This window comes from Halichoeres trimaculatus, unplaced genomic scaffold (genome assembly GCF_033239565.1).
Source record: "Halichoeres trimaculatus isolate MK-OKI-2021-1 unplaced genomic scaffold, fHalTri1.1 fHalTri1_scaffold_8, whole genome shotgun sequence".
In the NCBI taxonomy this organism is placed as follows: Eukaryota; Metazoa; Chordata; class Actinopteri; order Labriformes; family Labridae; genus Halichoeres; species Halichoeres trimaculatus.
The window spans coordinates 30,050,767-30,071,921 of NW_027437186.1; the positions used below are offsets into that span (position 1 = coordinate 30,050,767).

At 38.4% G+C, this 21,155-nt stretch overlaps 1 protein-coding gene across 1 annotated transcript in view; it reads right to left on the bottom strand.

The window, feature by feature from the left end:
• Positions 1-21,155, bottom strand: part of lmbrd1 (LMBR1 domain containing 1) — a 75,894-nt gene that overhangs the window by 23,202 nt on the left and 31,537 nt on the right. The window contains exons 7-11 of the mRNA XM_074676567.1: positions 19,799-19,872; positions 6,696-6,821; positions 5,650-5,802; positions 2,669-2,733; positions 2,456-2,558 (exon numbers count right to left, since the gene is read on the bottom strand). Coding sequence (XP_074532668.1) covers positions 2,456-2,558; positions 2,669-2,733; positions 5,650-5,802; positions 6,696-6,821; positions 19,799-19,872 — 521 coding nt within the window. The remainder of the gene's footprint in view (positions 1-2,455; positions 2,559-2,668; positions 2,734-5,649; positions 5,803-6,695; positions 6,822-19,798; positions 19,873-21,155) is intronic.

The window sequence follows — 21,155 nt, forward strand, 5'->3', positions numbered from 1 at the left end:
ACGTCTCACACCGCTGGCTTTCAGAAGCTACAGATTTATTGTGGCTAAAAGATGAAACTGAAGTGCCTGAAGATGATGATCTCATTGTTTTTGATTTTTTGCTTAAAACTGACAATTTCAAGATATTGCTTTCCCATTGTGTTTCACCTTTCACAGTAAATATTTCAAGCAGAATAATATGATCAAAGTTCAGTAACAGCTTTTTTAATTCAATAGGCAAACAGAAAAGTCATTTAAATGCCACTAGTTGAAAACAACAGGAAATAAATCCAAGTTAAACTAATATAAACACATTAACTCTGTTTTTCTTTTTAAAAACTGCTCAATTTTAACAACTTTATTTGTTCAATGAACAAAAATGAAAACAGAATTTAAAAAAATTAAAGTGTGCTGATTCAAAAGAGGAGCATCAGTGTTTCTGTAATGCAGTAATTTCTGCTTACATTAGGGAAGTGAAGATTGCAGTTGTAGGAGGTTCAGAGCATCTATCCATAAACTCTGCTGCAGTTCAGGATCTAAGTTGCACAGTTTAGATTCATGCATGAGCCTTTCAGTGATACTGTCATGGAAAATTGTTAATATAAGGGATTTGTCATAATATTCAAACCATCGAATATTCATTAAAGTTGAAGAGTTACCACAAATATTCTCCCATTGTTAAATACTTAAAACAGAAGGTGGCTTTAGCATGTCTTAAAACTGCTCACTTGCACTAGCACCAAAGACTGTATGGTATATGGACACAATATCTGCAACACATGTTATTCCTGATGTGGGGTTTTAAAGTCTACTGGGAATGCTGCACTCAACCTAGATTTGACTGAGTTAGGATGAGGTTAAGAGGAGGGTCTTAAGCTTCTTTGCAGACAGGAATATGTTGTCCACCTGTCTGTCAAGTCAACAGTGCCCTTATATGGGCAATACCAGCACATGTGTAAACCATCTCTTTAAATCTAAATTTTCACAGTTTTTTAATTCTATAGATTAATTAGCTTTCTTTTGGCCCAAAATAGTTGGAGAGAAATGCACCAAAGAAATTCTGAGATAGTTCGAACTTATTGTTTGTAGATGATGAAAGTTTTGTTTATGAATTTAGAGTAGAAATAAACATAACCTTAAAATGGTTGAATGATTTGGAAGAACAAATATGAAATTGCCAAAGTTAAGCTTGTTTGTTTGATGTGTTGGTAAATGTAAATGTTTTTATTTATTGATTTACTTTTTTATTTTGATTTGTTTTTGTTTTGATTGCAGGTCTTGTGTCAATGTTTTATATCCGTTGGTTTTGGTTTATATTGTAAAATAAAAATGTTAAATGTTAAAAACAAGTGGGCAAAACTAAGCACCTTAAAACAACTTGTGTTAAAAAGTTTACCCTTTGTACAGTGTGTGCTAGAAGAGAAATTAGGTATTCAGACTATTTTTTGAACCAGGCTGTAAATATGTTTATTAATACAGTGGAAATTTTGTGTTTAGAATTAGTGTGTATGTGGTTTCTGGTGTTCCTGAAACCAGCCCCAAGTGGACACTCGTTGAACTGCAGTTTTAAGCACTTGGACATAGGCCTCATACCATCGACTGGAGGTTGCAGCTTGACTAGCATATTACGAAACAGGAGAAGAGGTATAGTTACTGTATGAAATAGCTCTAGAAGAAGAAAACATGAGCCCTGGGAGTAAGAATGTGCTGCTGTGAAGTCAGAGCACGGCTGTAAAGTGTAAACCAACATGCCATGTCACCGAAACAACAGAGTAAAGGGTGAGACATGTGCTACCGGCAGCATTTTGACCAACAGCCAAACAGATGCCAGTGACTTCCGAATAATATTATGGCTTGAAATTTCCATTCCCAGTTACCATACATTCATATTTTCTTTTACAAGACTGTGTTGACTGATTCATGTGTTAATTGAATCATTGTCAGAGCTTATAACTAATCTTTATCCCTCCCTTTTCACATCTACTCCGCTCCCACTTATAGAAGTGCTTAATGTGCTTGTCAGGTAGGAATTTTTATCTCAGCTCTGCTCCCTTTGAAAATGCAATTATTCTGAAGTTACTGCAGTATGCAAAATGCACTTGTGAGTGTGACTCATGAGGGTATAATTTCTGTGGTTGCAATTTTGTTATCTTATAGCCTGTGTTAAAATATAAGTGGAACCTGTCAGACTTTATTTAAAAGTAATGAAACGACATTTAAGTCAAAATGACTCGTTTAATGGATGAGGCCTTTTCTGCAGTTGAAATTTAGTTGTTTAAACAGCTCCTGCAGTATGGTGAAGCACATACACTCCAAGTTAACAGTTTTACAAGTGCATTTAAGGATAGCCAAGAAAAAATCTTTTAAATGATGCTTCATTTAGGTTAATGATGATGGAAACAGGAAACTATAGCTCTAAGCATATCTTAATTGAGGATAATAATCTTTTCACGATGACAGATGAGAGGATACTCACGGGTTGCAAGGCTAATAGAAGTTCGTTGAGAGGATTGGTGAGGTTGGTGCCAAAGATTATGAACCCGGAGCTGATGCCAGCAGAGTGGAGAGCTTTGTCCAAACTGAAACACACAAGCAACTTAAATATTAGTTTATATTTCAAGCTTATGGCTTCTTATGATGCCGATAGGTATTTTGAGAGAATAATGTTGTTGGAGGAATTGTCTCTTACTTTGAAATAAACAGGGCGACGGTGAAGAGCAGTGCAACCAGGATGAAGAATATGCCCAACAATATCTGCAAAGATAATACAATAATTAGAGGATGACACTAAAGTTGAGGGTGAATCATAAACCCAATGACTGAACCATCATGAAAGAAAAGGTTTGTTTTCAAAGGCATCCAGTGGGTCACAAAATACAACCTTCCTGTCATCTCTTTTGTCAAGGAGAGACCATATGGCTTGGCCAGGCACAGTTTGGCACTGATGCCCACGGTGACAGAGGGAAGCAATGGCACACTCCAGACAGAGCGGGGAGGTTTCAACCAGGGAGGCGAAAGGTAGGTAGCAGCCAAAAAGGCAATAAACCCCATCGACTGCTCGCCTTCAAGGAGCCCTTATGCCAAGATTATTTTGTACCAGCTGAAGTGATGAGCACAGCAGACTAACACATTAGGAAAAATACATGATCTATTCAAAAAATGCATTTAGTTGTATCACTCTGATATTGCTCTAAAAGATGATGTAGAGACAAGAAACCACACTAATTACAACGTCGACCTTGTTTCAGGATAAAAGATGACATCAAACTAAATACGAAAATGTTTAGCCTAATAAGTTTCTCATCTTCTCTGGCATACCAATGTTCATTTATCAAGAGTTGTGTGAAAATAAAGCAATTAACAAAATCATTCAACAGCACCAGATATGGAAAATATCCTTCTAATTGCTAATTGGTTGTAGTCGAGCTACAATCAAGAAACTGACACTTGACACACTTTCATCATTTTCCCTTTAATATACAAACTCAAACAACTGAGTTGGGAGATATACAATCGTTTAAATGTGCTGATCTCACTGACCCTGACAAAATATCCTTAGAAAAATTGCCAAACTTAGTTTTACCACCAAAGTTTTCAGCTTTTCAAACAAAACTAAATAAAGGAGAGGCTCGGGAATGTGAACAATAAAGGTTTAAAATCATGAAAAGAAGGGTTTGACTTTCATATCTTAAATGATAAGGCAGCTTAGTTTTAACAAAGAGAATAGCCTTGCACTATAAATTATTCATTATGAAATACTCGGCCATAAAAAAACTCTTTTTCCTTTGCTCTATGATCCCTTGAAAACAAAGTTTTGTTTTGCGAGGTCTGTGCACTTTGAAAGTGTGGTCCTTCCACGTGTTAAATAAGCCGTTTCTGCTCTCCACTGTGGTGCATATAAAAAAGACAGCATGTGTTTGAGAACAGTGGCAGAACTGCTCCTGAGAAATCACAAACCTTTGGATTATCACTCCACACCACTGCCTAAATATATAGTAAATAAATCTACCATCTCATTACTGATGAAATTTGAGTCTGGGGACTGTCATTAGCCACAGCCCCATTGGTTCAAGACAAACTGTTACAGACACTGGCTCTAAATGTTTGAGCGTGCCTGCCGTGAAGTAAAACACTGGAAAATGAAAAGCAGTGGGACTTTAAAATGTTAACTTTTGAGAATGATTCTCAAACTTCCTCTGTCTTAAAGACCGAAAAATGCCCTCAGAACAGTTGAAGCTTTTTTTCTTTTCATGAAAGGGCAAAATGGGCATGTCATACATGCATGAAAATTAATTAAGGAAGGTGCAACAGACATCAAAGAACAATGCACCTGGATGAAGACTGCTTCAAAGAAGGTGCACTGATTCATGCAAAGAGGTGGCTTGATCCATTTCTCTTTTTACTCCCCTTTAATATTCTAGCAGTTGTTGCGTGAGGACAACATAAAAATATCAGTATTGAGGGGGAAGAATACAAATGAGAAAAACTACTCAAATATCATCGCTCAGCAGAGTGGGCTTGTTGTAGTTTGTGAGGCAGAATTTAGACTTTGAAGTCACTGTGAAACACTTTGCAGACTTTCATGTCTCCTTTGGCAAAAGAATGCATTTCCCATGAGCATTCTCACTCACTGTTTTTAAGATGTGACCTACCAAAGCATGCATTTGTTTCAAAACCAAAATTAAATAACTAACTGTTAAGTAACAATAACAAATCTTTGTAAACTCCATTTAAAAGATGACCAGACACACCAGACAAATGTCATTTTAATTAACTGTAATAAGACCCTGTGCATTGCAATTTTTTTCACTTTTTGTTTGCAGATTCTTTTTCTAAAATAATACTTCAACTGAAAACACATATCCCACAACTAAATCCTTTTTAGAATCAGCCACAAGGACAATGTAATAAGTCAAAAAATAACCAAGGCATGTCAAAAGTCAGTAACAAGGGCAAGTCGTAGCCTAAGGGCCATTTTCATATGGCCCCCAGCCTTTAAGACAATGCTCATATTTACCAAACCCCACCACCAACTTAAGCCAGACACATCAAAGAGTCAAAGGCGAATATTAGATCGCTGTTTGAAATATTCTCAACAGAAGAGTGAAAACACATCCAAAGGTAGTAATTTCTCTTGAATCTAGGAGAATTGATGCTGGAACCTCACTCCTATCTATCCCCTCAGGCCAAATTTGAATATGGGTGAAAAAATAAATCAAAATTGCACATGAAGACCAAGTATTGGTCCAACTCCATAAAAAAAAATCAAAGAGAGGTTTGTGGTTACTTTGGTTTATCCCTGGGGAAACATGGCATCCTGCCTGGAAATGTGAGACTCCCAGCGAGACTTCAGAGTAAATTAGGTGAAGAGGCTCCTCATGGGAGTCAGGTAAATATGTGGTTGTGTAAAGTAGAACTAAAAGTAAATCTAGAGCAGTCCAGATTTAAACTTGAGCACAAAGAAACAAAGAAGGAGGGAGAGGCTGAGGCTGGCAGAAATGAGGGATAGAATCAAGCTTGGACGGTTTGTTCAATAACATAATTATAGACTGATTCATGCAGCCAAAATCAACCTCCAGACAAAAGTGTAATAAAACAAGGTCAGAACAAATAATGCTCCAGTAATGAGAGGATAAAATGTAAACTCTACCTCTGTTAATTCTGTCTCACCTTAACAGGTCTGAGAGCACTGCCCACTTTAGTGCAGCAGTTCCTCTCAGCAATTTCCAGATGTCTCCCCCTGCGCCGGAGGACCTGCAGTTTGCCCTCTAGCTCCTGCAGGTTGTTTCTGTCCCTTGAGGAAAGGGGACGGCCGTCTGTACACTGAAAACAATTCCAACAAACAACCAAATAAATCAATAGATACACATGTGTGGATGTTTACTTCTGACATAGCATTTCAGGTTGAACTGTTCAAATGATGGATGATGTGTGAGTTTTAAACTAACCAGAGTTAAAAATGACTGATCATTTGAAGATACTTTCTCTTATGTTACTTATGTTTCTTAGCTGATGGGCATAAACAGAAATGTAAAACACTCATGTCTACATACTCAGCTTTAAAATACAGTCTTTAAAAAGGGATATTGCATGATTGTGTGGCTAAAGTTGCTATATTTTCATTTTTAGCCTTTGAAATTTCAATAATTCAATAGTTTTTTAATATGCATTCAGCAAATTATTCATGTAGTTTCTCTTCTGTAAGAGTGACTTCATTTTTGCCAATAGTGCATGTTAATTTTATGCAGTCACAGCTACTTATCTGTAAATATACATTAATGCATGGGAAGGAGGAGGGGTGAAGGCACTGTTCTTTCATGTTTAACTTTTCACTGATAATAGCAACAAACAGATGACTGTACTTGTGTTTTCCTGTTTGTGCTGCCTTCATTTGAGACTTTGTTTGATAAGGACAATGCTAACTATCCATAATTGCATGCTGAGACAGTGAAGCATGGCAGAAAGATAAGTAGGAGGGACTGCTTAGCTGAAGGCGATGCATGTGTGCCTTTCAATGAATGCATGATTATCCACAAGATACTACTGAAGCATACAGAGAAGACAACAAAATTTAGATGTTTTCACTGACTTAATTGCTGCTCATGTGATGATTCTTACTGTGTGAAGTTACTTCATGGCTTTTGAATAAATGGCACGTGTCTGGATGTTTGTGTCACACATCCTGTCAGTGGTTTGTGCCTTTTGTTTAGACCAACCTTGGACTTGAGTTTTTCTATTTGGTGCTCAACATCGTCGATGTCCTCTGTGTTCTCCAGGCGCTCGTACGCGACACTCCGTGTGCCTTTAATCAGATTCAAAGGCAGCACAGACATACCGTATGCCTGAAAGAAAGAGCAAACCAACCATTACAGTGACACGTTATTGTCATAGTGGGACAGCACAAATGGCACGTGCATCCACCCACACATACCCACGCCTGCCTGATGACAAACACATCACAATGAGAAGTACCACAACAGTCACTGAGGGTAAGTAAACACACATTTAAACTCATATCGTATATTTCTTGGCTTCCCAGGCTGTCTTATACTCCGTATGAGAAAAAAGATTAAAATGGAGGGATCTATAATTGTCCTTAGGTTTATTGGTGAATTTGCTGCAACCATTTTGTGTGGATATCACTGCCTTATATCACTCTGATGCAATTTACAGCTTAACAGTGCCCCCATGTGACAGCACCGTCCTCCATCCAGGATGTGATGAAATTTTTATAAATAGAGTTTAAGAGAGAAAATCTGGGTTAAAGGAGGGGGCTTCAAAGTGTCATCAATGTTGAATGACAAGGTTTTAAAAGCAAATATTAACTTTTCTCTTCTATCAGAGTTAGAATGAATAAATAAATAGTATTGAGAGACCTACAGTAAGACACACACACATACACACACATAGTGAGAACAGTGACAGAGAGAGAGGGTATGTGCACAAGACATTTTAGGTATAGATGGGATTCGTTCTCCCAAAGGGCTGAGTGAACTTTCATTAAAAACAAGTGGCACGTCATGCTAGGAAACGCAGCAATCAATATAAATCAAAATAACAGCGGCAGGCTTATGCTTTCTTGCTCTCCCAGAATGAGTTTCACTTGAACCAACTTGGAGGAGTGCCATTTTATGGGCTCGTAATAAAACAAAGGGGCCTTCTGTGCATAGATTCTGTCAGCTCTGTCAAAAGATGCTGCCCCCTTTGTATCTTTACTTGAAGTGAGGAAACATCTGAGTCAATATCTTTGTAAAACTACTTTTCTGAGTGTAAGGTAGCATTAAGAAAGTCACATGGGATAAGGAGTCAGGCTAGACTATTATTAGTCTCTGCTGTGGATCTCAGCTAGGGGCGAATGTCGCCTCCTGCAATGAATCATGGAGCTCTTAAGGCCGGAGCATGTCCCGAATATCAAACACACTCATAAAAGGAAAACCTGTCCCCGATCCCCAGAGAAACATTTCCCTTCTCCTCAAATGTGAAACTACATGGGAGAAAAAGAGGAGGGAGAAGCACAGGTGTCCCTCGGCAGGAGTGTACATTTACACTTCACACATAATCATGCATGCTCATTAAAGTTATTTTAAAAGCCCCCGTGGTCAACGAGAACTAGAAATAGCTTCAAGCACAGAGAGTGTGAGTGGCTTGATGTGTGTGCAGGAGAAGGAGGGGGGTGTTTCTAGATGAAATCATTCATAGTCATGTGACCTCTGAGGGGAAAGAGGGAGAGTTAGGTGGACATGGGTCTCAGGCACAAGCCTTCCCTTTGTTGCTCCGTCCACATGTGATGGTGGAGCCAAAGAGAGGAAGGAGAGGAGCCCCTCCTCTACATTCACAAAGCCTTTGATTAAGAGGTCAGTCCAGTGTAACATAGCTAATTAAAACCACTCAGAGAACACGTTGGCTTTCAGATAACTCCTCTAATATGAAAAAACTAAAGCCATGCATTCAAAGACATAAAACTTAACTATATACGTTCTCATTAATCCTGCAAGTTTGGCTGCACTGCCACTTATGCTAGCTTCCCTAATTCCTTTTGATTAATAGGACAATTTGGCTGGCTGGAGCATTAAACAAGACAAGCCCCACAAACCTGAACAGAATTTGAGTCGGTCTGTGAGTCTGTGCAGGGATTGAGAGGATGATCATGGGTCATGGGGGGCATGGAGGCTTTTTTCCACTCAGAAATTCTGTATAAATAATTCTGCTTTATTCTCTGATGCCTGAAATGTTTTCCTTTAATCCTTATTTGATGGTATTTGTGCAACTGTTGAACAGATTTCAAGAGATGGTTGCTAATTGCTGCCTCTCATGATTTTTAGGATGTGAAATAAAATGTTTGGCTTAAAAATAAAAAAATCAAAGTGTCAGTTATTTCATAAATGTGTATATTAAAAGCTCAGAGAGAAATGCTCGTTTGGGGCTGAATGCAGTGACAGCTTTGGCCAGAATTGATAGTGCTTTTAAAACAGAACCAGAATGAAGACACTAGCTGTTTTCCAAAAAGTACTTCATACTACATGTTAATGTAGTATGTAGTAGACACTGCATACTGCCTACTGCTTTTGCATGTTGTATGCAGCATGACTGTTTAGTAGTATACTAGTATACTACTCTGGTTTTCAGTTTTGGAAAATGGAGCTAGAGGTGATGGATTTGATTTGGCCTTTATTATAAATGTAAACATAAACACAAAGATTTTGGCATTTTAGTTATTTTGTTAACCATATCACAACAGAATCATAATATTTGATCTATATCGATTACTGAAAATAAATCTGGGATGAATTTTTATTTTTACAGCTGATGGAAAAACCACTTCCATATACTCCGTGTATGGTTTGAAAAGTGAATTAGTGGTTAATATGGGCTTTCATGAATATGTGGAAGTAAACGCCTCTATTATAACTGGAAGTAAAAAGATTAGTGTTTCTTTCGCATCACTTTACTTCTATCCCAAAGACCATCTAATGTTAGTGTTGTTGTATTGTAGTTATAGAACCAATACATTCTGGTAGGTGCATAGACAAACAGCATTAGCGCTGTGCATTGTGGGTAATAGTATGCCAGGTAGACTGGTCCGTGGCATATTGAGGATTTCCCTGGATTAGTAGAATATCTGCAGATTTTTGGCATACTGCACATTTTGCAAGTTTTTTGCATACTACCTACTACATACTGAATTTTGGCCAAAATATTAGGCACTACTAGTGTAGTATGGGGTTTGGAAAACTGACATTTGACTGAATGAATGGAAAGGAGGTCTTCTTTTCTTAATATTCCCTGTCTGTACTCTAGACAAATTTTCACAGGATGCAAAGCAAGGAGGTGATCTACTTTTTAGTTACATAGAGCCATTGTTTAAAACATGACGAGTAAACTTTGTAAACTCAGTTTGTAGTGTAGTTTAAGATTTACCAGCCGTCTCGGACCATAAGTGGATTCTAACCCCTTGCAAAAATCCCACCTGACCATGGCTACTGAGAAACACTATTTAGAAATTACTAGCTTTCATGCTGATAATCCCATTTGAAATCCTGGATTACGAACTGGAAAACATATAAAAGTGAGGCTATTTGCTCTTTACCCTCAGCCCATCTTTACACTAACTGTTCTATAATCAATTTGCAGATATAAAGCTGAAAAAAATGAAGCACTTTGCCTAAGTGACTCCTTTACTCTGAAAGTGTGCCTGCAAGCAGCCACCTTAAAACCAAAGCTAGACAAACAGGTGTAAAAGAAGATGTTAGAATTAGACAATGTTTCAGGCTGCTTAGACTGTCAAACAGCTTGATGTATGACTGCTCGCTTGTTAAAAGCTTCCTGTTGCTCGAGTTAGCACACCAGTCTCAACGGGAGACGGTCATGATTCTCAAAGTCCATTACTTTTAGGCCAGGGAAAAAAAAGAGAGACAAAATCTGAACAGAGAAAATGAGACATTGATTGGGAGTTTCATGTAATGGACATGATCATCTGTGAATAGGTTGACTGGTCATTGATGTTACCTCACACAGTAAATATGATGGTTTAATGCTTATTTCAACAATCTTTCTTCTTTGGTCTTCTCGTGTTGTTATGATCATCGGGGAAATAAAACATACAGTATAGCCCAACAAGGATGAGCTCAAGCAGGCCTCTCTTCCTGGCTCCCCCTCCCCGTTTTCTTACTTGTATACATTGATATGTGGGTGATGGTGGGAGGTGAAAGCTCGCCCTGCTCTTGCTGCCCATCTGTTTTCATGTTTTGGTTGTAGGAGCCATTAGAGGCCATGTGGTAAGGTAGGTAGTAGCACTGCTGTCACTACCTGGAGCTGGCCTGGGTCTGTTGACGTGACATAACTGAATGGGTTGTGTTGTAATTGTAATGTTCTGCTTGTATACATGATGGGTGGCGGGAGCTGTGTTAAGCCTCTCCTGCGTGTCATGGTGCTAACCTGAAGAAACATGGCTGACAAGCGGGGCCAGTTTAATAACCCTGGTGATGTGCTGGCTCCGGCTGTCCATCCATCCCCGTCTATTTTTACGCTTGGATTGTTAGAGCCTTGTAGTTCCTCATCGAACTTATCGGTGAAGCATAAATATATGGGATGAGAGCGTAATGGGGTGGGTGTCTTTACTGGACCCTTTTCTTTTCCTTTAAAACTTAAGCACCCTGTTACTATGAAAAACAAACCACAAGGGTACAGGCACATCATCTTCTGTCTGGTTCATTCAAATTCTGACATCCAATCAACAGTCTCAACTTAGTGATTGGGATAGCTGAAAATAAAGAAGAGGTTATTTCAGTCTGGTAATTAATTTCTTGTTACTCATAGGAGTGGAGGAGTCACTGCCTTAATCAAGGCCATGACAGCGATCATAATAAGAGGACAGGAGCGACAAAATGGAGCGGTCAAGAGGCAACTTTGCGTTTTATTAAAACACTTCAAAGTACTTAGTTCAGACAAATCACACAATGGGACACGGTGACACAGACTTTCAACAGACATTTTTACTCATCAAAGAGTCATGTAGCCATGACAATTAGCAGTTTCTATTTTCTAGGGTAATGATCAGCTCACACTTTGCTTAACAGGCAAATTTAGCCTTTATTACACAGTGGTTCAGTCTCAATTTTAAAGTTGGCTACCTGGGATTGTCATTGATAATGGCTGTTGTTTTAACAACATTATGAATAATCTTTGGTGCTATGTATGTCTGTAACATTAATTCTGTAAAGCAAGACTGGCTCTACTTGGATCTACTTGAACTTTCTTTTAGTCTGTCATTAAAACAAAATCGTAATAAGCTGCGACAGAACCATTGCATTCAGAAATTGTCTAATGACATCTTGAGGCAAGTATTTACAAACTCCTTTTACAGCTGACATACCTCCTCCCACCTCAGGTCACAATGTGATCAAATTGTTGTTTTAATTTCAGTGTTGGTTCAACCTTTAATTGATGCCTTAAACCAAATAAAATTGACTTAATTCATTCAATTTCAGAGACAATTGTTGCTTTTCATTCATTTTATTATTAATTTAAACTCCTCCTGTAAAATACTTTACAGTTCACCTATTTATATGGCAAAGCATTATATTGTTGAGCTACCAGCAAACAGATTTATTTGATATACTGAGGACTGTTATAAAAACAGAAACTAAAGTGATCCTCAACAGCTACCCTGAAGTACTCAAAATGTAACATGTAAAATGTAACATACTGTAATACTGATGCACTGCCTCACAAAACTATCTGTCTCTTATCTATGAGGTTGATCTCCAGCTGTTCTAATGTAATAGCATTAAATGCACATTATCTCAACTTTCCTTACGATGATAATTTATAATTTAAAAAGCCAAATTGAAATTAAGAGCACAGACCCATTTGAGTTTTGTTACCTTGCTCCCTCTGCCAATTTTCCAACATGTGTCAGTCAAGCATGTAAATGGCCAGACCTTTGGGCATGTTGGTAGCTTGTTTTAGGTTTTTACCTGACCAAAATAATTCTCTCCAGTCTCTACACTAACCTCCACAAATTGTAAATAATTGTGTGTTTCACTCCGAACATGTCTGCCATAGACTTAACTGTTGCATAAATGTTTACATCAACACATGTAGCAAAAACACCCAATGTTTCATAAATTCAGAAAAGAGAATTTTGCCAAGGGTAACACAGAATTGTGTTGTTTATTGTTAAGACTGCTAAAGTTGGCACTCAAAACTTTCAAAGTCATTTTCTGAAATGTCAATGAAAGGCACAGCATCAGAACCTTGACATCCAAAGCAGCCTACCTTTTGCACAGATCACTTTGTGTGTCTGTAATCTTGCTTTTAATCAATCAAGCTTCCAATGTGATTCTTTCATGAAAAGTTCAACATAGAAAGAAAATGTACCTCTTATCTAGAGTTACAGGAAAGAAAAACTCAATACAACTACTCTACAAGAACACATACAGTTCAACCAATGAATGGTAAAAAAGGAAGGTCGCTGGCCCTGACAGCTGAATTTTTAACATTAATAAGTGTTTTCAGAATCTGACTTCCTCTCTAATTTCTCAGACCCTTTTGAAACTAAGTTTCTTTCCAATACTATTGTTACTCACATATCTGATTCCACAGGGCGAACATGTTTGCTTGACACAGATTAAAACTTCAAACGTATTTCATCTAGGTGTGACAACAATAGATAGATAGACTCTACATGTCCAGTTTGACTTGTCACGGCAGGAAAAAGAAACATAAACAATACAGCTATTGAGGGCTTTGATCAGTGTTACAAACGGCTCAGGTCTTTTTACCTCTCTCCCCTTTATAGGTCTCCCTCCTCCCTCTGCCTGCAGCACACCTGGGTGCTTTTTAGACCTCAGGAAGGAGGTGGTGATGAAGAGAGTTGAGAGTAGCTGTCTTGCTTCAAATATAAGTTCTTTCCATGTCTTTTTTTTTAGGTCTGTTTTTTCAGAAAAATAAATACATAAAAAAAATTGAATTTAATCTTAATGTTGCGTAACCAACATTGTTACACTATTTATTCTGTTTCCTCTTTGACAGGGCTAAATCTCTGCTGTGGACAGCCTCCCTTTAGTCGTCCCTTAGGTCATAACTTATGCAAAGCATTTACAGGTGGCTGGGCTTTATTCAGATTGGAACAAAGTTTATACCAGCATCTGCTGATTTGTCCCTGCGGGTAGTTTTTCTGGAGTCTAGTGGCCAATTTTTCAAATATTACCTGAGGCCTGTTTTTATTAAGCCCTTTTCTTTCCTGCCTGTGTATTACCCAGTTCTGCAAAGGGTAAGAAGTTTTCTACAGATGCAATTCTGCTGACTTCATGGGGAGTTTAGATATATCCCTAAAATGAGAGGTTTTAAGGATGGCTTCCAAAAAAACCCAGGAACCTACTTGTCCTTTTTAAAAAGGATGGGTACCTGTCACATTTAAAACGATATGGTACTGATGCCTGGTACCTGGCAATCGGTATTGGTACTCAATGATACCAATTGTCGGTTCTTTTTTATGTTATGTGATAATGATTTTAAATTTTTTTAGTGATAAAATCTCAATTTTTTCAATTTAACATATTTATTCTTCAATATATAACCTTATAATGCTGTTTTCATGTCCAGCATGGAAAATCACCTACTCTTTCTGTCCCTCACAGTCACAAGGATGTGTTTTGGTACCTAACACGATCAAGGTTTTGGTGTCAGACGTGCTCTTGTTTTTTGTACGAGTTTTGGGATTTGGCATCTGTAGGTTGTGTCCAGGGCAAAAACAGGGCAAAAACTTTTAATAAATCTGCACCACGTGACAAGAAAACTAAGTTAATTCTCAGGCTGGTACTGCTGCATCCATGTAAAAAACTATTAACAGTGAAACTATGACTCCAGATACCAGGCCCTACTTCAAGGTTAAAATTTTTGCAGACATCTACAGTTTGCTTCATTCCAACATCATCGTGACATCTCGAGGTGCCAATAACAGCTGCTCTGTGTCGTTCATTTGGTTTCCGAACCATGACCTCCTCAGTTTACGTCTTCTCGCTGCTGACTGTTTTCACCACCACATGCAGCTTTCAATTTTACATGAATCTGTACCCAGTACTTTTGACTGAATTCAGTCCCAGTACCCATAAAAGTACCCATCCCTACTTTTTAACATCTCTCTTCTGGGCTCATAGAATGGCAAGCTCCATCTTTTGGCTTCATAAGCCTTTCTCAAACACAAACAAGCAACATGCTCATGACACATTAAGATTTTTTTAAACCCAGTCAGTGTATTTTCTTCATTTTCCATATTTCATTTAACGGGTCCCTGTACATATAACTGATTGATAAAGCATTATAAGCAGCTCTGGTGTCACGGGATATGTCAGCTGCTTCCATAATGTAATTTTGTACTTTGGGACAAAAACCCTTTACTGCGCTTTTTTAGTCATGTGTTGTGCCAAAAATCACGAGTGAATCAAAGATTTATAATGGTCCACTGAACAAAAAGTAATGTTTTTGGTGGTTTTTGTTGTCGTGGAGCATCTTACTTGAAAAAAGAAAACCCTGCCAGGCCTGCCTCCAAACATGAGAGTGTTGACTGCCGCTCATCAATTTCACATTCTAATGCCTGGTATCCAAAAACATACACTTTAGACAAGGATGCACCTGTGTTTATGAATTGTTAATGAACTTGAATTTTAGTTGAGTAGAAATAAAAAACAGGAAAGCTTTTTCCACTCAGGTTACATCCAGCACCCTCTAATTTGGGGTTTTTACTGCTACCAAGTCTGAGCAAAAACTTTTCACCCCCAAAAACCTAAAATACACAACTGAAAAATATCATAATGTTCATCTTACACATCAAAATAACAGCTGCAGCCCACTCAACCTGACATACCATATTTTTCACAAGCCACTTGATGCAAATCCTAGTGGTCCTCATTCAAGAACGATAAATCCCCAGTATGTAAGAGGAAAGAATCAGAGGAGAATATGACTCTTGAAATTTCCATGATGCCATCTGTTAGAAGAAAAGATGCACAACTATGCAGAAGCCGTTTGAAGTAACACCTCCCTCTGTTCATACAAAGTGGAGGTTTTTAACCAACAAAGAAAGAGAGACTTTCATAAGGAGCTCTTGAATCTGACAAGTTACGAGTTTAAATTTGGCTTCTAATCAAGTTAATCACATAATTAGCCCCAATTAACAGCACCTGACAGGATTTGCAGCCATTCATCATTTTAAACAGTGGAAGCACTAAAATAAGATCACAAGCCTTGATGAGTATTAATTAATGGCTTACATTTGAGTTGTTTTTCTGTGCCACAGTCCACAGTTGGACCATGATCCATTCAGACTACCCTCATACTTTGGACTAGGGACGATCCACAAATCAATGTAAGATTTATCACCAGACTGTACAATAAGAAGTGGTGACTAGCTTTTACTCTTTCCTGAAGCACTCGCCCCAGTGTTCAATCAATACCAGCATGAGAAAGATGCCTGTCTGTCTGCGTTAGCCCTGTTATCCCTTGAAGGCAGGAGTACAAACTTCAGTTTTCAGAGATGTTGGCAAAATAATAAAGAACAGAAGAAGAACTAGAATTTACTGCACTGAGAGGGGTGATCAACAGCTCCCTCAGAAATCACCAGAAAACAGTAACATGGCCCCCGTGCTGGATATAAAAGTTTCCCAGTTTGCCATGCAGACATTTATGGATGAAGTAATGAGACAGACAGCTTTGGGTTGGGGAGTAGGAACAGTTAATTGCTCACTGTAGAAGTCCCAAAACGAGATCAAAGTGGGAATTTCACCCACTGAAATACAAGTTTGTGAACACTGCATGAATCACGACTGCACACAGCTGGATTACTGACGCACAAACACACACAGAGAGATGACAAGAGGTTGAGTTGATTCCTGACTTGAGTGAAGTGATGCACCTGTTTTATCGAGTGTCATCTTTTAAATACTGATGTTAAAGCAATGTTGAGAAAGCTCTTCGAGAACTCTTTTTGTTGAATGAGGCTTTTGTTGAGAAGTGTTAGTGGAAGGCTCTGGCATTGAGATACATGGAGAGGCATTTTGATTTGATATGCCTTAAAACGCACAGTTAGATCTACAGCTGAGTGAGGATATGAAAAGTTGGATATATACTTTCTTCTAGCATCTAAAATGATTCAAATTATGATCCTCAGATCATAAGATTAGTGAGCCATTTGACTCAATTTTTTTCAAACCAAGCTGAACATTTTTTTTGAGAGCGAGCTTTGTGTACTGAAAATGATTATAACTCTTTTGTAGCAAAGTGTGAAAGCGTTTTTATGCAAACTCAATTTAAGAGATCTGAAATTCAAATTTTCTGGCAGATTTTATTTTTCTGAACATACTTAAAGTTATGGAGAATCCAAGCAAGCATGAGTGACACCACCCTCATTCGCTCAGAGACCCCATCATTCCAGGTCAATGTCAAGGTCTGTGATTAGATAAACAGACATTAATCTTCTGAACTTTAGCTCAGCATCAGCGTCTTATGGCGGGTAATTTAAGAGCAGAGAAAGGCAGGGCCACAGGAGACAGAGTCATGAGAGTCATCAGTCAATATGCTAGACAAGCTTTTAAATGAAGCAAAAGGGCTCCTCATGATCCATGAGTCTAAAGATTGGCCTCATCTGTCTCATGTCATTACTGATGGGTACATTCAAACAGAGGACTGGTAAAATGTAAGCATGAGCAAACATTTACAGTAATATGACTGAGGTTTAACGTATTCATCAAATTCTTTTGAACTGTTTCAGCTGTGTTGACAAATGCTGCTTTCGTGTTGCTTTGTTCAGCAAAGAGAAGAAATCACTGGAGGAGACCGACCAAAAAATGAACACTACAGTCAGCAAACATATCATAACAGTGACAAAACAAGCCTGAAACAGCTAACTGTGCCTGAAGAATCTTTGCTGCAGTTAAACGAGTGTTTCAGTTTGCAGAGGGAGCTGGAGGTTGATGACCCTTCTGAAAGGCTTTTACTTACTGCACATACTTGATCTTGCACTAAAAATCATTTTAAATCAAATATGTTGAGAGCTTGGGTTTAGTGGCTCATGGCAGACATTATTTGCATCTATTTGATTTTACATGTGAAAATGAAAGTGCAACAAAGACCAGGGAAAGCTGTAAAGCTGTAACCTTTTCACTCTGTATTAATTTGAAGTGCACTAGGCTGCAGTGTTATATACTGTTTATTCACAGCGTTGTTTGGATTGAATGTAGGTGGTTACATCTGCACAAAGAGAGGTGATAAATTAGCACAGGGGTCATGGACAACATTTTCACTACTTATGGAACCCTTCACTTGGATTCCATTAATTTAATCAGGCTTAATACTAGCACATAGTAAAGAATGATATATCACACAGCTCTCTGAGAATATGGGGAAGATGCCACCAAGAAGAGTGCTGCTGTTTGTAGATAGGAAACAGGAGAGGGCAAATAAAGTAGATGAAAGGATGAAAAGTGAGATAAAACGAGCTTCTGCATTTGTGTCTGGGAGAATAAATAAGGGAGTGGCAGCTGTTGATGTCGCCCAAAGGACCGATTTCTTTGATTGACTTCATCAAAACAGGGAGCATCAAAAACAAAGGCACACCGGGAGATTTGAATCCCACAGGGCATCAGCGCAGTCAAAAGCAACATGAGGTCACTGCAAATCTGAGCATGTTTCCATCCTCATGTTCGAGATAATTATCCACTTTTCAGAGAGATGTGAAACACAGAGTGGGTGAACAGTTGGTGAAATTCCAGCTGAGATAAATTATATGTCCTTAAGGGAGATTACTTCTACAAGTAACTCCACTAGGTTGTGTATTATTCATTAAGAGCTCCACATTCAATTGTTGTGTAATTTGTCAAATCGGCCTCTTTGAGCTCAACAGAATCTGGATAGATTGGGGTTGCCTGTCACTTCTCCTCTCCTCCCCTGGGTTGATACCAAAGTACTTTTTTCTTTTTTGTATGTTTCCCCAGTAGGCGCTATTCTGTGTTAGACCCGCCCTGACACCAGCGCCACCACCTCCAGGGAATATTCACAGTCTAGTTACCAAGATAACAGCTAAGAAAAATGGACAGTGTTAACAAATGTTACAGTGCAGTCGATTTTTTTCTGATCCAGGGGAGGAAAAAAATGAAACAGCTGCAGAATGCTGAGAGAACCAAAACACCGGCATATATTAATGGACACTGAGGTAGATCTATATATATAAATAGGGAGAAGATAAGTGCTTGATAAGCCAGTGAAAGGTGCTCATATATCATGCAAGAGTTTTGGGTGAAAGACAGCAGCCTGAGAACTTTGAGCAATTGAATGCCATAACTCTGAAATCACAAGGCATTACTAATCCTGAAAGGCCGATCCATCACCATAAACATCTCATACAAGAAAATTGAAAACCATTTGTACACCAAAAACTGCAGCTCAAAGAGTATTTGACAAAAACATGCACTATCAACCAGGGCATACAGTAGTCACTGAGGAAACATGTTGGTTAAAGGTGTAAAAAAAAAAGTGTCTGATACAGTCTTTCCGCATACCTCGTGTCATGTTATAAGTCAAACAGACAGTTCAGCAGAGAGAGGAAAAACTTCTGTGGTTGCTGGGTTTTTCATTTGTTTATCTTTCCTGATTTTGAGGAAACAGCAGAGCTCTTCAGCAAGTGTCTCTCTGGCTTATTTTGTGGTGGTTTCATAATCCTCTTCTGAAAAACCACAGAGCTGTCTCTGAGGTTGCATGTGGTGTGCTGATGGGTTTTTTTCCAGTGGAAACAAAGCTGTCAAAGGCCTCTGTGGCTCTACAGAGTGTGACATCTACGTATACTGTTACCAGGACACTTTGGAACATATTGGCAAAACAAGAAAGTCACATCATTAAAATCTTTGGAGAAAACAAGTTTGGTGTTGGTTTAGCTTGTGTACATTTGCAACTTTAGAAAGCTAGCTGAGGTTGTCACATGTGCAACTTTGTGGGGAAAATATGCATAATACAGCTCATATTTCAATTGATTGTATTCTTTTTAAGAAGGTAGGACAAAGAGTAAGTCCAAATTCCTACAAAATCCAGCTTCAGTGTCTATTTTAAGACAGGCTCCTCAAAAAGCAGGCTGGTGGACTATTGTACTCTGACTTTTAAAAACACCTCAAAACCCTGCCTCAATAAATCTAAAGTGTCCTGTTAAGCTACAGAGCTGGAAAGATTTGGAAATCATCCCATTTGGAAGAAATACCTTAATTACTGTCAAGATTAAGCTCCACCAAGCACATGAAACAACATCAACCACTTGTCTCAGGTCCCAACTCACCGTGTAAGTGATCACTGCCAACATGCCAATCAAGGTCAAGGAGCTGATGGAGAAAGCCAGAGCAGGTAGACCATCTGTAAGAGGAGAGACAGGACAGCCATTAGAGATTGAACCCCTACTATGGAAAAGAATATCAGCATACTCTTTGTAACACGAGCAGCTATCAAAAGCTGACTTTCTTGTGTGCACTTTAGCAGCACTTTAATCTTCCTTTTTTGTGTGTTTCAAAGTCAATATTGACAGCTGAAATATTTCCGGCATTCAAACATTTTTTTCAGTGGCCGCAGCAATTATCTAAATTTCTTTGAAAACTCTCCCAAGTGCTGCTAAATTTCCATGCACCTGTGAACAATCATCTTTAAAAATCCATGAAAGACTGTAATTTAGTCACTCCAAATCTTCCTGCTGTGTGGCGCATACAATTTAAATGGTACAAAAGAGTGCTGTGGTTCTTTGAAACACAAATTACTTCACAGAGCCACAACTGTTGTCGCTAAAAGGAAGTCGGTACAATGAAAAGAATTGAGAAGTGAAAATATGTGTGCAAGCAGGTGTTCGTTACTGTTACGAGGTCAGCTCATATTCTGGTGGGAGACGGTTGACCACCAGAAACTGATGATGATTTTCCTTAGTGGCAGTTCTTATAAAGGTGAATGGGCAAACGGAGGGCAAGCTTTGCAGCATGATAACCCAAATTAAACTCCTCACAGACTGACAATTCTATTTGATGTCAGCAAAAAACACCCCCAAAAATTGCCTAAAAAGACCCTTTGAAGGAAGGTGGTTCAGCAGAGATGCTTTTTGAGTTTTAGATAAAGAATGGAATGCTTGAAGCACCATGTGTTTTGATACATCCACTGTTTCAAGTTTGCTCATGCTTTTGTAAGAATACTAAATGAAAAACTTCATGCTCAAGGCTTGATACAGTAAAAAAAAAAAAATGACAAATCTGACCTTTTCAATGTTTCCATTGTAATTTCTGAAAGCACTGGATTTGTTAAAAGAAATGCGTCACCTCAAACAGAATAACACTTCAGGCCACATCAGGCTGAAAGAAACTCTTATACTAAAAGTTTTGACTGTACACCTGACTCTAAGAGCAAAAGTTTCCTTAACCTTCAAGTGAGCTTGTTTTTAGCTATAAAGGGAAAATTCTGGGAATAAACGTCCTCCGTAACACTTGAAAAGAAAGTTAGGACTATGCCTTATGTTGATTTTCTGTAACTTTTCTTTTAATATGTGACTTTAATCAAAGTATTGCAGCAGAGTCTTCCTCTAGAGTCACATGTGGTCACCGTTTTTTGTCCTAATTGTCATTTAATGCATTGATCATGATTGGCTGTTGAACAGCTGGATC